At 44.2% G+C, this 15982-nt stretch overlaps 1 protein-coding gene and 1 pseudogene across 2 annotated transcripts in view; one reads left to right on the top strand and one right to left on the bottom strand.

The window, feature by feature from the left end:
• Window positions 1-1745: 1745 nt before the first annotated feature.
• CFDP1 (craniofacial development protein 1) overlaps window positions 1746-15982 on the top strand; it is a 123745-nt gene continuing 109508 nt past the window's right edge. Inside the window, exon 1 of one of the 2 annotated variants that reach the window (XM_064383322.1) lies at window positions 1746-1959. In XM_064383322.1, coding sequence (XP_064239392.1) covers window positions 1896-1959 — 64 coding nt within the window. In that variant the 5' untranslated portion in view covers window positions 1746-1895. The remainder of the gene's footprint in view (window positions 1960-15982) is intronic. The other variant, XM_064383323.1, reaches the window with a different exon arrangement.
• Window positions 3881-4573, bottom strand: LOC105706833 (small ribosomal subunit protein uS5-like; annotated as a pseudogene).

Genomic DNA, 15982 nt, shown 5'->3' with positions numbered 1-15982 from the left:
ATAGTAGCCTACTCAGTGCGGTCCCAGGCTGTGCCAACATAATCAATCATGTTGCGTATAGTGACGGACTTCCAATAGTCCAGCATGGTGGTTTCCCTGTTGGCCCTGAGAGCCTCACAGGCCGTCGTGTAAAGCGCCCTGTGTAGTGTGCCTTGAACGCTTTTTTTTTTTGAGACGGAGTCTTGTTCTGTTACCCAGGCTGGAGTGCAGATCTCGGCTTACTGCAACCTCCGCCTCTCAAGTGCCTTGAATGTTTTTATTATGCCCTGATCGAGGGGTTGGGTGAGAGATTTTGTGTTTGGGGGCATAAAAAGAACTTCTCTGTTGGGGTGTGCATTTTCGAGTTCTTCGTAGCAATGGACTGGAGCAGTATCTAAAATTAATAAAACCTTGAAGGCAAGGTTTCTGCCCTGGAGATAGAGTTCAGCTTCTGGGATGAAGCAGTTGTGGAACCAAATGGACATCGTCCACAGTTTTTTGTTCCACCTTCAGTGGACTGGCAGATGGTTCACGTATTTCCCATTAAGTGCTTGTGGATTTTGGGCTCTGTACACCATTGGGGTTTGCACTTAAAGTCGCCCTTGGCATTGGCGCACACTAACAAGGTTGCATGATCCTGGTATGATTTAAAGCCAGGTGCTTTGGAGGCCGTTTGCATTATATAGGGCCGTTTGCATTATATATGGCCGTTTGCCAACATCCTTGTAAAATAAGCCAGTCTCATCCGTATTGAAAACCTGCTCTTCCCCATAACGCTTTCCTGTATAACAGCAGGTATTTTAAAAATTCTTCCGCAGCCCCTTGATCCGCAGAACTCGCCTCACATGCAAGTTTAACATTTTTCACCCCGTGTCGCCTTTTGAAACCCGAGAGCCAGCCAGCACTCGCCGAGAAGGGCTTGACACTTCTCTGACCCTGGGTAACGTGACCATAGATTTTTTTGGCTTTTTTTTTTTTTAATCGGACGACATCTCATGAATCCACAAATTCAGCCTCGTTTCCATCTTTTCCATAGCTTCATCACGCACTATGGAGGTCACTTTAGCACTTTCCGGAGCGGCCTCACGAACAGATTGGTGAATTTCCTTTTCCTCTTTCTTAATGTACTGGATTGTCGACTCGTTAACACTGAGCTCACCGCCAACAGCACCGTAACTCAAGCATGATAGGAGCTTATCCAGCACTCTGGCTTTCTCCATAAAGGCACCTCACGGTCTTCTTGCGCTTAGGAACGCTGGGCAGAGCTTCAGCACTATGCTTGCGGGCCATTTAAAACAGCAAAACCACCCACAAAAAGCAGAAAAATGCAACAACAAAAAACAGTGTCAGTAAACAGACTGCGGAAAGGACTCTGTTTACAGCACGGGACCTGCAACGACATGGCGGCGTTTCTGCCTAGTTCAAACCTCTGCTGGGACCCGGCACCTCCGCCAACTCCAAATTTCCACCCTCTGCGCATGCCCGGGAAGAACCCCAAAAAGTATTGTGATGATTGATTTTGGGGTTACCAATACATTTTAGTAAGTAAGTTCGTATTTGACAATAACTCATGATTAATGAAGATCGCCTGTATTTCCACAGATATGTAATTTTATTTAAGCAGATTTATTAAATAAAGGCGGTGAGGCAGTGCCGAAGACTACCAGTTCCAGCATGCACCGCATCCGGGCGAGTACCGGCTTCCCGCGAGGGTCTCAGGGACGCCCGCCCAGAGGCATCGGCCGGAAGTGTCGTAGGGCGACCACGTGGCACTCTCTGCGCATGTGCAAAGCGGTGTCGGGGCCGCCCTAGCTGCCGCCGCCGTCGCCCGGGCTCTATGGTCTCTCCCTAGAGCTTTGCCGTTGGAGGCAGCTGCTGCGGTCCTGCGAGTTTGACCCACGTCGAGCGGCAGCGACATGGAGGAATTCGACTCCGAAGACTTCTCCACGTCGGAGGAGGACGAAGATTACGTGCCGTCAGGTAAGCGATTCCGCCTGAGGCGACAGGCGGATTGCCCCGCCCCACGCCTCACGTGAGGTGTGTTCGGCTTCCGCGGGTGTCGTGCCAGTGGCCCGGGTGGTCCGGGGGACTCCTGTTCTCGAGCGTGTGCTCCCTCGGGCCCCTCATTCTCGGCCGTCCCGGCCCGAGGCGTGTGCGCGTGGCGGTTCCGTGCCGCCCTCCCCCTGGACCAGCTCCGGCCGCCGCCCCCTCTTGCAGCGCGGGAACCGACACGTGAACACGGTCCTGTCCCTGGGGACGCTCGTCGGTCGGCTCCGAACGACACCGCTGCTTTAAAAATCGGGGAGGCAGTTCGAGCGTTGGAGGCTTTCTTCAGCCCTAGCCCGAGAGAGCTCCTGGCCACCACCCCGTCGAAGATAGCTCTGTCCGCTTTCCGCCTGGTTGTTAGAAATTCCTGATAAAAAGTTCCCCCCGTGATGCCTTTTCCCTCTCTGCGACTTCCACCCATCTTCTCCTCTCAGAACTTTCTTTCCATAGGGATCTCAACCCTAATGGGGCGAAAATGAATCTTGCTGAAGAGACCTACCTCTTCCCCCTTCTTGGTCTTCCCCAGACACACCCATCTCCTTGAAAGTATCTTCATCCATACAAATCCTCATTTGAAAGACAAACACAAAAACCCAACCCAGAAGGTCTCCCTATTCTTGTTGTTTTATTTTGTTCTGTTCTGGTTTTTTTTGTTGTTGTTGTTTGAGACGGAGTTTCACTCTTGTTGCCCAGGCTGTAGTGCACTGGCACGATCTCGGCTCACTGCAACCTCCACTCCCGGGTGTAAGCGATTCTCCTGCCTCAGCCTCCCGAGTAACTGGGATTACAGGCACGTGCCACCACGCCCGGCTTATTTTGTATTTTTTAGTAGAGGTGGAGTTCCTCCGTGTTGATCAAGCTGGTCTCAAACTCTCGACCTCAGGAGATCCGCCTGTCTTGGCCTCCCAAAGTGCTGGGATTACAGGCGTGAGCCATTGCGCCTGGCCTGTTCCCATTTTCTAATATATCACCATGATATATCTTGGTATGAATATTTTCAGCCATTTTGCTGAGCCTCCTGGGAACTTTTTTTCCTAGAATTTTTTTTTTCCTTTTTCTTTTCTTCTCTTCCCCTTCTCCTTTTCTTTCTTTCCTTCCTTCCTTTTCTTTCTCTTTCTCCCTCTCTCCCTTCTTTCTCTCTCTCTCTTTTTTTAAATAAATAGAGACAGGGTCTTGCCATGTTGCCCAGGCTATTCTTGAGCTCTGCGGCTCAGCTCAGGTGATCCCGCCTACCTTAGATACAGGCGTGAGCCACTGCACCCCGCCTAGAAAATGTTTTGGCAGTTTCCTTTCTCCATTTTTTGTAATCTTCATTTTTCATATATTGAATTTAATCTTAGACTTCCTGGGCTGGTCCTCTAATTTTAATCCTTTTTTGTCTATCCCTTTGACTTTCTACTTCATGGGAAATTTCTAATGTTTTATCTTTCTGCTTTTCTATTGCCTTATTTTCTCTTTTCATTTTTTTTTTTGAGACGGGGTTTCGCTCGTTACCCAGGCTGGAGTGCAATGGCGCGATCTCGGCTCACCGCAACCTCCGCCTCCTGGGTTCAGGCAATTCTTCTGCCTCAGCCTCCTGAGTAGCTGGGATTACAGGCACGCGCCACCATGCCCAGCTAATTTTTTGTATTTTTAGTAGAGACGGGGTTTCACCATGTTGACCAGGATGGTCTCGATCTCTTGACCTTGTGATCCACCCGCCTCGGCCTCCCAAAGTGCTGGGATTACAGGCGTGAGCCACCGCGCCCGGCCTCTTTTCATATTTTTTATTTATTAACTTTTTTATTATTTAACTCCTAACTTTGAATAATTTTTTAAAAGGGTTAATTCACTTTATTTTTCTTGTATAAAAACCCTAAGTTGTAGCCACAGCTGGAGCCTAGGTCCTCTGCCTAGAGACTCTGGTGTGGGTCTTGACCAGGTGGTCAGTGAATTCCTGATAGGGAGACTTGGTGAATACAGTCTGCTTCCAGAGGTCGGTGGTAAGGTAGCTGTAGGTCTTAGAGATGGCATCAAAGGTAGCCTTGGCGAAGTTACCCAGTGTGGCAGGGCAGCCCCTGGCTGAGGTGTAGCAGTCATCGATACCAGCCATCATGAGTAGCTTCTTGGGCACTGGCGCCGAGACGATGCCAGTGCCCCTGGGCGCGCGGATGAGGTGCACTAGCCCAGAGTTTCAGCGCCCTGTCACTTTGCAAGGGACCGTGTGGGGCTTGCCGATCTTGTTCCTCCAGTAGCCTCTGCACACAGGGACAGTGGAGAGCTTGGCCAGGATGATGGCCCCGCGGATGGCAGTGGCCACCTCCTTGGAGCAGTTAACACCCAGACCGACGTGGCTATTGTAGTCCCCAGTGGCAACAAATGCCTTGAACCTGGCGCGCTGGCCGGCGCAGATCTACGTCTACACCGGCCTAATCTTCAAAATCTCATCCTTGAGAGAGGCCCCCAGGAAAGTCAGTGATCTCAGATTCCCTGCTTCCTCCAGGGACTTGATCTTCATGTCCTTGACCAGGCGGCCCAGCTTGATGACGGGCATTCACTCCTTATCCTCGGCCTTGCCTTCGCTACCCTGTCCACGTCGGCAACCCCGCCCCGGAAGCCACTGCGGTTCCCCATCCCCGCCCCACACTGGCGTCATCCGCCGCCATTTGGTGTTTTCTCGGAGAAGAAACACTATAAATATATTTTATAGCATTATGTCCTTCTGTAGATGCAGTATCAGCACTTAACATATAATTTTTAACTTACATACAATAACATTTAGTCTTTTTTTTTTTTTTTCGAGACGGAATGTCGCTCTTGTCGCCCAAGCTGAGTGCAATGGCGCGATTTCGGCTCACCGCAACTTCCACCTCCCAGGTTCAGACGATTCTCCTGCCTCAGCCTCCCGAGTGGCTGGGATTACAGACATGTGCCACCACGCCTGGCTAATTTTGTATCTTTAGTAGAGACGGTGTTTCTCCATGTTGGCCAGGCTAGTTTCAAACTCCTGACCTCAGGTGGTTCGCCTGCCTCGGCCTCCCAAAGTGCTGGGATTAAAACGTGAGCCACCGCGCCCTGCCATACTTTACTCTTTTCAATATACTGTTCTCTGATTTTTGTCAAATGCCTATTGTTGTGTGACCACCAACAAAATGAAGAGTTTCAAGCCTCCCACCCTCTTAAAAACAAAAAACAAATTTCCCCTGCTACTCTTTGTAGTTAAACAACTCTCCCTCACCCTCGGGGGCCGTTAGCAACCATTGATCTGTTTTGTATCTTTATAGTTCTGCCTTTTTCAGAATGTAATCTAAATGGAATCATAACATTAGGTAGCTTTTTGTATCTGGCTTTTTTCACTTAGCGTAGTGCATTTGAGATTCACCTATGTTGTTGCTCATGTCAATAATTAGTGCCTTCTGTTGTTGAATGCTAGTCCATTATATAAATATAACAGTTTATTCTGCATTTGAAGGACACTGGGTTGTTTCCAGTTTTTGTTTTGTTTTTTTTTTGGAGTTGGTGTCTTGCTCTGTTGCCCAAGCTGGAGTGCAGTGGCATGATCTCAGCTGACTGCAACCTCTGCCTCCTGGGTTCAAGTGATTCTTCTGCCTCAGCTTTCCAAGTAGCTGGGACTACAGTTGCGCGCCACCCACCCCCATATAATTTTTATATTTTTAGTAAAGATGGGGTTTCACCATATTGGGCAGGCTGGTCTTGAACTCCTAACCTCATAATCTGCCTGCTTTAGCCTTCCAAAGTGCTGGTGTTACAGGCATGAACCACTTCACCACGCCTCAGATTTTTTATAATTACAAATAAATCTGTTTATAAATATTTACACACAACTTTTTCTGTGAACGTGGGTTTTCATTTCACGTGGGTAAATACCTATGAGTGGGATTACTGGGCTTTTTTGTGATGTGATTTCTGTTGGCAGCATGTTTGAGAGTTCGAGATGCTCTTCCTCCTCAACAGCACTTGGGGTGGTCAGGTTTTTGTTTGTTTGTTAGTATTAGCTAATTTTCCTTTAGTTTGCATTTCCCTATCTTTTCTTGTGCCTATTTGGCATTGTTTTATCTTCTTTGGTGATATGTCTTTTGAATTCTTTGTCCATTTAAAACATTGGGTTGTTTTCAGTTTTGGAATTATATATTCTGAGTATAGTTCTTTCCCAGATTTTTTTTTTTTTTTTTTTTTTTTTAAGATGCAGTCTTACTCTCTTGCCCAGGCTTGAGTGCAGTGGTGTGAACTCGGCTCACTGCAACTTCTGCCTCCTGGGTTCAAGCAGTTCTCTGCATCAGCCTCCCAAGTAGCTGGGATTACAGGTGCCCACCACCATGCTCAGCTAATTTTGTCTTTTTAGGAGAAATGGGGTTTCTCCATGTTGGTCAGGCTGGTCTCGAACTCCTGACCTCAGGTGATCTGCCTGCCTCGGCCTCACAAACTGCTGGGATTACAGGTGTGAACCTGGCCTTTACCTTTTTTTTTTTTTTTTTTTTTTTTTTTTTGCATCTAGATGTCCAGTTCTTTTATTATTTGTTGAAAAGATTATTCTTTCTCCATCTAATTTCCTTTGCGTCTTTGTAGGGTGAATTGGCCATACTTGTATAAGTTTATTTCTGGACCTCTATTTCCAGTGTTTCAATTACTATAGTTTTGATTTAAGAGTTGAAATCAGGTAGAGAGAGTACTACAACTTTGTTCTTTTTCAAAATGGTTTTGGCTGCTCTTATTGCTTTGCCTTTCCATAGAGATTTTTGTTCTTAGTTTTTGAGATGGTGTCTTGCTCTGTTGCCCGGGCTGGAGTGCAGTGGCGTGACCTCAGCTCACTGCAACTTCTGCCTCCCAGGTTGAAGGGATTCTTCTGCCTCAGCCTCCCAAGTAGCTGGGACTACAGACATGTGCCATTATGCCTGGCCACCGTATACATTGTAGAATCACTTCATTCACCTCTCCAGAAAAGTATCCTACTTGGCTTTTGTTTGGAATTACATTGAATCTGTAGACCAATTTGGGAAGAATTAACAATTTAACAATGTTATATTTTAGTCTATGAATACAATCTGTATCTCTATTTTTTTTAGGTCTAAAAAGTTTTTATTTCCACTTGTTTGTAACTACTGTATGGAAATAAAATACAAGTGGGATCTTCATACTAACCTTGTGTTCTACAACCTTGCAAAATTCATTTACCAGTTCTGGAGGTTTTTGTAGATTCTGTGGGATTTTCCACACAGATAGTTATGTCAAATGTGAATAGAAACAGTTTTATTACTTCTTTCCAATATGTTTACCTTTTAGTTTACTTGCCTTGCTGTACTTTATACTTTAAGTATGATGTTGAATAGGAGTGGCAAGAGGGTACCCCATTGCCTTTTTCTCAATCTTCTTTTTTCTTTTTTTTTTGAGATGGAGTCTTGCTCTGTTGCCAGGCTGGAGCACAATGACACGATCTTGGCTCACTGCAACCTCCACCTTCTGGGTTCAAGTAATTCCCCCGCCTCAGCCTCCTGAGTAGCTGGGACTTCAGGTGTATGCCACCATGCCTAGCTAATTTTTTGTATTTTAGTAGAGATGGGGTTTCACCGTGTTGGCCAGTATGGTCTTGATTTCCTGACCTCATGATCCGCCTGCCTTGGCCTCCCAAAGTGCTGGGATTATAGGTGTGAGCCACCGTGCCCAGCCACCTTTTTCCCAATCTTAAGGGGAAAAAGAAATCAGTGTTTCACCATTTGATGTGGTGTTAGTTACAGGTTTTTCACAGATGCCATGTGCGTATGTGTTTGTCTGTCTGCCGTTTAAGCACTTCAGCATGGAGTAACTTACTACTAACTCAGTCACCTAATACTACGTGGTATGTACCAGTTGTGCTCTGCATTTTACTGTTGAAAAAACTGAGGCACAAAGTCTAAGCAAATTGCTGAAATTCATCCAGCTAGATAGTAACTGAGCTGGAATGTTAACCTTGGCAGTCTGCATATATTGTCCATCAGAGATTCCTTTTATCATGTTTATTAAGTTCCCCTCTGTTCCTGATTTTCAGAAAGGTGAATTTTGTCAAATGCTTTTTCTGCATCTGTTGATTTAATTACATCTGGGTTTTTTTTTTTGGCCTGTTAATATGGTAAATTACAATGATTGATTTTTCAAATTTCTAACAGACTTATTTCTGGGAGACAGCTCACTCGGTCGGGATATATTTATACGTTGCTGAATTTGGTTTGCTAATGTAGTCAGCCCTCTGTATCTCTGGTTTCCACATCCATGGATTCAACCAACTACAGATAGAAAATATTTGGAGAAAGTCTGGACGCAGTCGCTTGTGCCCGTAATCCCATCACTTTGGGAGGCTGAGGTGGGCAGATCACTTGAGGCCAGGAGTTCGAGACCAGCCTGGCCAACATGATGAAACCCTGTCTCTACTAAAATTACAAAAATTAGCCTGATGTGGTGACCTACCCACTTAGTCCCAGCTACTGGGCTGAGACACAAGAATTGCTTGATTACCCAGAGTGGAGTGCAGTGGTGCAATCAAGCTCACTGCAGTCTAAAACTCCTGGGCTCAAGTGATCCTCCCACCTCAGCTTCCCGAGTACCTGGGACTACAGATGCACACCATCACGCTCATCTAATTTTTTATTTTTTCTGTAGAGATGAGATCTCTCACCACGTTTCCCAGGCTGGTCTCAAACGCCTGGCTTCAAGTAGTCTTCCTGCCTTTGCTTCCCAAACTGCTGTAATTACACGGGTGAGAAAACCTGGATTTGTTTGTTTTTAAAAGAAACAGCGTTTTGCTCTGTCACCGAGGCAGGAGTGCAGAGGCCTGATCACAGCTCACTGAAGCCCTGAACTCCTGGCCTCCAGCAATCCTCCTGCCTTAACTTCTGAAAATGTGTGTTTTTTTGATTCACAATTTTAAGACTCTTTAAAAGGCCAAGTGTGGTGGATCATGCCAGTAATCTCAGCACTTTGGGAGTCTAAGGTGGGCAGATCCCTTGAGACCAGGAGTTCAAGACTAGCCTGACCAACATGGTGAAACCCCATCTCTACCAGAAATACAAAAATTAGGCAGGAGTGGTGGCGCATACCTGTAGTCTCAGCTACTCTTGAGGCTGAGGCAGGAGAATCACTTGAACCGGGGAGGATCGTAGTGAGCCAAAATTATGCCACTGCATTCCAGCTTGGGCAATAGAGCGAGATGCTGTCTCAAAAAAAAGTGGATGGTTATATCTGTACTGAATGCCTACAAACTGTTTTTTCTTGTCATTATTTCCTAAAGAATACAGTATAACAAGTATTCATATAGCACATTTTATTAGGTGTTGTAAGTAATCTAGAGACGACTTAAAGTATGCAAGAGGATGTACACAGGTTATATGTAAATATGATGTCATTTTATATAAGGGACTTGAACATCTGTGGGTTTTAGTGTGGGGTGGCAGAGGTCCTGGAGCACGTTCCCCAGAGCTATAGAGAGACATCTGTATTTTGTCGAAGATTTTTACGTCTATGTTTATGAGGGATATTGATCTGTATTTTTTTTTATTATAATTTCCTTCTGTGGTTTTAGTGTCAGATATTGTAAGCCTCATCAAATGGGGAGACATAGTCTCTGTTTCTTCCAGGGTAATTTTTTATTCACCCTGTATGCTTGTTTAGGGTTTTATTATGTAAGAGGCTTTCTCAGATTTATGGTGATTTTTAGTTGGTTTGGCTCATATTTATGCTTGGGGCACTAAAAAGGTGATTGGAAGCTCTCAGTCTTTGGACAAGATTTGTTCCTTTTGTGCCTACATTGTTTACAGGGATGTTATTCTCCTTGTTACTGTCTTTTTTTTCTCATAGTAACTGTGTGGAATTTGATCCGGAGTTTTTGTGTATATTATTTAAAATTTGCTTATCTCTTAGTGTTGCAGGACTTTTCCTTAGCTTAGCTAAAGACGGGATCCTTGTCCCCATGGCCATGATAATTTAGGCTTGTAGACAGTTTGAACCATGAGTAAAGCAGGGTTTTACTGGGTGAAAAGGGAAAAAAGGGGAACAGGACTCCCCGTAAGGCCAGAGTTGCTGCTGCTGTGCTGTGCTGCCTTTGAATCCCAGGTTCCACACAGAAAGAAGAGGGGCCAGGGGCCAGGCTCCTCCCTGCTGCAAACAGCAGAACATCTGTGGCTCCACCCCAGTGCGCATTTCTCCCAGTCTGCTGGCTGGTTGGAGATTCTCCGGGGACCCCTTCCCATATGGATGTCTCATTACTGTTGAGATTAAGCATCTTTTTAAATGTTTACGATCCAGAGTCATGTGCATCTACTTGTGTGAAGTGTCTACAACATTTGCCTGTTTTTATGATGAAAACTTTTGCCTGTTTTTATGATGAAAACAGGCAAAAGTTTTCAAAACTCGTGTAGAGCTTTGTAGAAAATTAGAAAATGCAGACAGTTAAAGATAAAGTAATTACAGTCCAACTACTTAGAGACTATCAAGTGTCAGTCCCTTAGTGAATACTCACTCTGATCTTTTTCTACACCCAAGTATAGATATTTGTATTTTTTCCTCAGCCTGCAATTGTATTTGCTCATATCACTTTGCAGCTTGCTTTTTTCTGTGGACAATCTCTACTCATTTATTTCAGTAAATGTTCTGTCTTATATATGTATATATCATATTCACATTTCTAAATTGTTGCAAAATGGCTACAGCTTGCGTGTCCAAATCACAGTTGAGTTCAAGACTATACATGTTATCTAGTTGTTCCATCCTTGAGTCTCTTTTAATCTAGCATACTCCCCTTGCTGTAACGTCATAGATTTCCCGCAAAGGTCAAGCCATGCGTCCTGAAGCATGTCTCGTCTCTTGGATTTGTCTGCTTATTCACTCATAGCGTTGTTTTAGTTGTTCCTTTGTTCCTTCAGTTCTCTGTAAATCAGAAGTTAGATCTAAATGCTTGATGGGTTCCAATGAAATATTTCGGCTAGAATGCATTATTGACGGACACGTATCTTGTATTGCGTAACAACATCAGAAGACACAATATCTGGTTGATAACTATAGTGTGACTACTAAATTGGGGTGATGACAGTCTGATCCGTCTGTTATATACTTGTTTTTTCCTTTGGAACTTGTAGAACTGGAAAGTATTCCATGTGACAGTATACTTAACGGTTAAAACTTTAATTGCTTTTTATTTTTTTTAGATGGAGGTCTCACTGTGTTGTTCAGGCTGGGCTCAAATTCCTGAGCTCAAGCAAGCCTCTCAAGTAGCTGAGACTATAGGTGCATGCCACGGCACCTGTTATCCGAAAGGGGGTCCAGATCCAGACCCCAAGAGAGGGCACTTGGATCACAAACAAGAAAGAATTCGAGGGGAATACATACAGTAAAGTAAAAACAAGTTTATTAAGAAAGTAGAGGAATAAAGAATGTCTGCCTCATAGAGCAGACCCAAGGCTGCTGGTTGCCTATTTTTATGGTTATTTCTTGATTATATGCCAAACAAGGGGTGGATTATTCATGCCTCCCCTTTTCAGACCATTTAGATTAACTTCCTAACGTTGCTATGGCACTTGTAAGCTGTCATGGCGCTGATGAGTGACCAGAGGTCTCTCTCATTGCCATCTTGGTTTTGGTGAGTTTTAGCCAGCTTCTTTACTGCAGGGGTGTTTTATCAGCAAGGTCTTTATGACCTGTATCTTGTGCCAACCTTCTGTGTTATCCTGTGACTTAGAATGCCTTAATCTCCTGGGAATGCATCCCAGTAGGTTTCAGCCTCATTTTACCCAGCCACTATTCACAATGGAGTTGCTCTGGTTCAGACGCCTCTGACACACCCAGCTTCTTAATTTGCTTTTTGACATTACTTCATAACCCCTGCCTAAACTCCTACTGTCAGAGTTTGAGTAGTGATGTTTTTCTGATTCTGTGGTTCTTTTATACTTATTAGTTGATGTTTTTCTGTAAAGTGTAGCTTTCCCTCATCAATTGGAGCAGTATAAATGTTGAATTCTTTTCCCTTAATTACAGTTTTGAAAATAGGTAGTAATTTTAAATAGCAGTCTAAAATGGTACAGATTTGTTTTCTGTCTTTGAATATCATGAGGGGCTCACAGATTTTTTTTTTTTTTTTTTTTTTGAGATGGAGTCTCGCTCTGTCACCAGGTTGGAGTGCAGTGGTACAGTCTTGGCTCACTGCAGGCTCCGCCTCCCTGGTTCAAACGATTCTCCTGCCTAAGCCTCCTGAGTAGTTGGGACCACGGGTGTGTGCCACCACACCCAGCTAATTTTTGTATTTTTAGTAGAGATGGGGTTTCACCATGTTGGCCAGGATGTTCTCTATCTTTTTTTTTGTTCTTTTTTTTTTTTGTTCTCTATCTTTTGACCTCATGATCCGCCCACCTTGACCTCCCAAAGTGTTGGGATTACAGGCGTGAGCCACCACTCCCTGCCAATTTCTTTATTTTATAGTTGTGTTATTTCTCTTATTCTGAAGATTTAGATTCCTAATATGATTAACTTAATTACTTGCTTTAACCTATGACTTAAAGGAAATAGTTTCAAAATACCAACGTTAATGTTACTACAAGAGTAGAACTCTTTTTTGTCTTTGGAATGCATCTTGATGAAGATATATAGTCAGAATACTGTTTTTAAAGTCTTGGGAATAAATCTTTTGTTAATGTGGCTGTGTTTTCATTTTGGTATACAGCTATGTTTATTTATTCAAACTTTTGAATTGAAGGGATTTTCAAAGTTCTGTAGAGAGAGAACCATAGTGAACTCTCGCTTCTACCTTGTTTTATCCTGACCCTTAAAAGAGCTGTTTTCATTAGTTTCTTCTTTATCTTTCCAGTGTCGCTTTTTCTATATACAAATATAAGCATATTCTTAATTCTTTTTCCTCATCGAAAGCTGGCATATTTCATATACTGTTCTTTTGCTTTTCCTTTCCTTTTTATCTCTTTAATTTAAGAGTATATTTTAGGGCCTGACGTGGTGGCCCATGCCTGTAATCCCAGCACTTTGGGAGGCCGAGGCTCGTGGATCACCTGAGGTCAGGAGTTTGAGACCAGCCTGGCCAGCATGGTGAAACTCCCTCTCTACTAAAAATACAAAAATTATCCGGATGTGGTGGCATGTGCCTGTAATCCCAGCTACTCAGGAGGCTGAGGCAGGAGAATCACTGGAACCCAGGAAGTGTAGAGGTTGTGATCAGCTGAGATCACGCCACTACGCTCCAGCATGGGCGACAGAAAGAGACTCTGTCTTAAACAAAAAAATGAAATACTTATATCTTGTAGGTAAATACATAGAAATTCTACACATGCCATTGTAATGACTATATGATATTCCTTTATTTAGATGTACCATAGTCTTTTCAGCCATTACTTACTGTGAGACAACTTGCGCTATTTCTAATTTTTTTGTTATTACAAATAGTATGCAGTGAATAACCTATTACATATTCTGGGATAGAAAAATGAGACTGCTGGATAGAAAGGTAAATACATTTGAATTTCTTTGTATTTTGGGGTGGTTTTTGTTTTTGTTTTTGAGACAGGGTCTCAGTCTCTTGCCCAGGCTGGAATGCAATAGAGTGTTCATGGCTCACTTCAGCCTTGACCTCCTGGCCTCAAGTGATCCTTCCACCTCAACCTCATGAGCCACTGTGCCTGGCCCTGAGTTTTTCTTTATCTTCCTTTTTTTTTTTTTTTTGTTTTCTGAGACAGAGTCTCGCTCTTTAACCCAGTTAGAGTGCAGTGACGTGATCTTGGCTCACTGCAACCTCCACCGCCCAGGTTCAAGCCATTCTCCTGCCTCAGCCTCCCGAGTAGCTGGGATTACAGGAGCTTGCTACCATGCCTGGCTAATTTTTTGTATTTTTAGTAGAGATGGGGTTTCACTGTGCTGGCCAGGCTGGTCTCGAACTCTTGACCCCCTGATCCGCCCACCTCAGCCTCCCAAAGTGCTGAGATTACAGGCATGAGCCATTGTCCCCAATCTTGTGCTAACGATTTTACCGGAGGTTCAGGAGGAAGCAGAATTACATTTGTGTGTTTGGACTTACGTCTTAACCAGAAACTCACTGCTCTCATGAAGCACTGTCACTTAGCCCTTGGGGTTTGGGATATCAAAAGGTTTCCATTTTGGATATTGATTGTTTCCATCTCAACCTCAAATGCTTATTCTCCAGATCTTTACACAGCTGGCTCCTTCTCATCACCTTTTAAAAATTTTTTAATTTATGAATTTTTTTTTTTTTTTTTGAGACAGGGTGTTGCTCTGTAACCCAGGCTGGAGTGCAGTGGTGTGATCTTTGCCTTGACATCCCGGGCTCAAGTGATCTTTCTGCTTCAGCCTCCTGAGTAGTTTGGACTAGAAGTGTGCACCACCAAGCCCAGCTAATTTTTGTATTTTTTGTAGAGACAGGGTTTCACCATATTGCCCAGGCAGGTCTTGAACTCCTGGGCTCAGGCGAACCACCTGCCTCTGCCTCCCAAAGGACTGGGATTCTTGCCATCTTTTTTTTAAATCTCTTTTATAATTGTTTTAGTTTTCGCAAATTTTTATCTTTGTTGTTTTTCTGAATAATAATAATTATTATTATTATTTGAGACAGACTCTTGCACCGTTTCCCGGGCTGGAGTGCAATGGTGCGATCTCAGCTCACTGCAGCCTCCACCTCTGGGGTTCACGCGATTCTCCTGCCTCAGTACCTCTGGAGTAACTGGGATTGCAGTCACACACCACCACACCTGGCTAATTCTTTTTGTATTTTTAGTAGAGACAGGGTTTCACTATGTTGGCCAGACTGGTCTCAAACTCCGGACCTCGTGATCTGCCCACCTCCGTCTCCCAAAGTTCTGGGATTACAGGCATGAGCCACCATGCACAGCCTTTGTTTTTCTGAGTTGTTTAAAAAATCTTATTTGTATTGTACAGATGCCACAGTTTCTCTTTTTGAGGATATTAATTACAAAGTCTTTTTCATTAAGTTTTTAGTCCATCCCCCTCCCCACCCCCTTTTTCTGCACTCATTTTGTTCCCTCTGAGTTCCTTTCTGTCTATCTTGAATCTGTTTATCTTGAATGTTGCCTTTCAAAGTGTTTGGTGGTCCTTGGTATATTATGAGTGTAGTATTTAAAAGCTCATTGGAGGCTGGGTACGGTGGCTCACATCTGTAATCCTAGCACCTGGGGACACCAAGGTGGACACATCACTTGAGATCAGGAGTTTAAGACCAGCCTGGCCAGCATGGTAAAACCCCATCTCTCCTAAAAATACAAAAATTAGCCGAGTGTGGTGGTGCATTCCTGTAATTCTAGCTACTTGGGAGGCTGAGGCAGGAGAATCGGTTGAACCTGGGAGGCAGAGGTTGCAGTGAGCCGAGATCGTGCCACCACACTCCAGCCTGGGTGATAGAGTGAGTCTGCGTCTCGAGAGAGAGAGAGAGAGAGAGAGAGAGAGAGAGAGCGAGAGAGCGAGCGCGCGCGCGCAAGCACGAGCGTGAGCTGATTGGATGTACAGGAGTATCAAAACAACACTGTTTGTAATGACTCCAAACTGGAAACAACCTAGTTGTGCATCAACAGTAGAATGAATAAACAAAGTGTGGCATAGTCATACAATGAAATACTATTTATTATTTAGGAATGAGAATGAAGAAACTATAGCTACATTGCAGCAATGTGGGTGATTCTCACAAACATAATGGTGAATAACAGAAGCCAGTCACAGAAGAGAACACACTCCAGGCTTCTGTTTAAAGTTCAGCAGCAGGCAAAACTTCCCCATGATGTTAGAAGTGAGGATCCTGGTTACCTTTGGGGTAGGGCAGTGGTTGGTGACTGGAAGGGAGCACAAGGGGCCTTCTGGGATGCTGCTAATGTTGAGTTCCTTGAGCTGGGGCCCTGGTTATGCAAGCATGTTCACTGTGTGTCATTCCATTGAACTGTACATTAGATTTGTGTGCTTTTTGGTATGTACA

This window comes from Aotus nancymaae, unplaced genomic scaffold (assembly GCF_030222135.1).
Source record: "Aotus nancymaae isolate 86718 unplaced genomic scaffold, 86718_ANA_hifiasm-v0.15.2.pri h1tg000030l, whole genome shotgun sequence".
Lineage (NCBI taxonomy): Eukaryota > Metazoa > Chordata > Mammalia > Primates > Aotidae > Aotus > Aotus nancymaae.
This window is presented reverse-complemented; position numbering and strand designations above follow the sequence as displayed.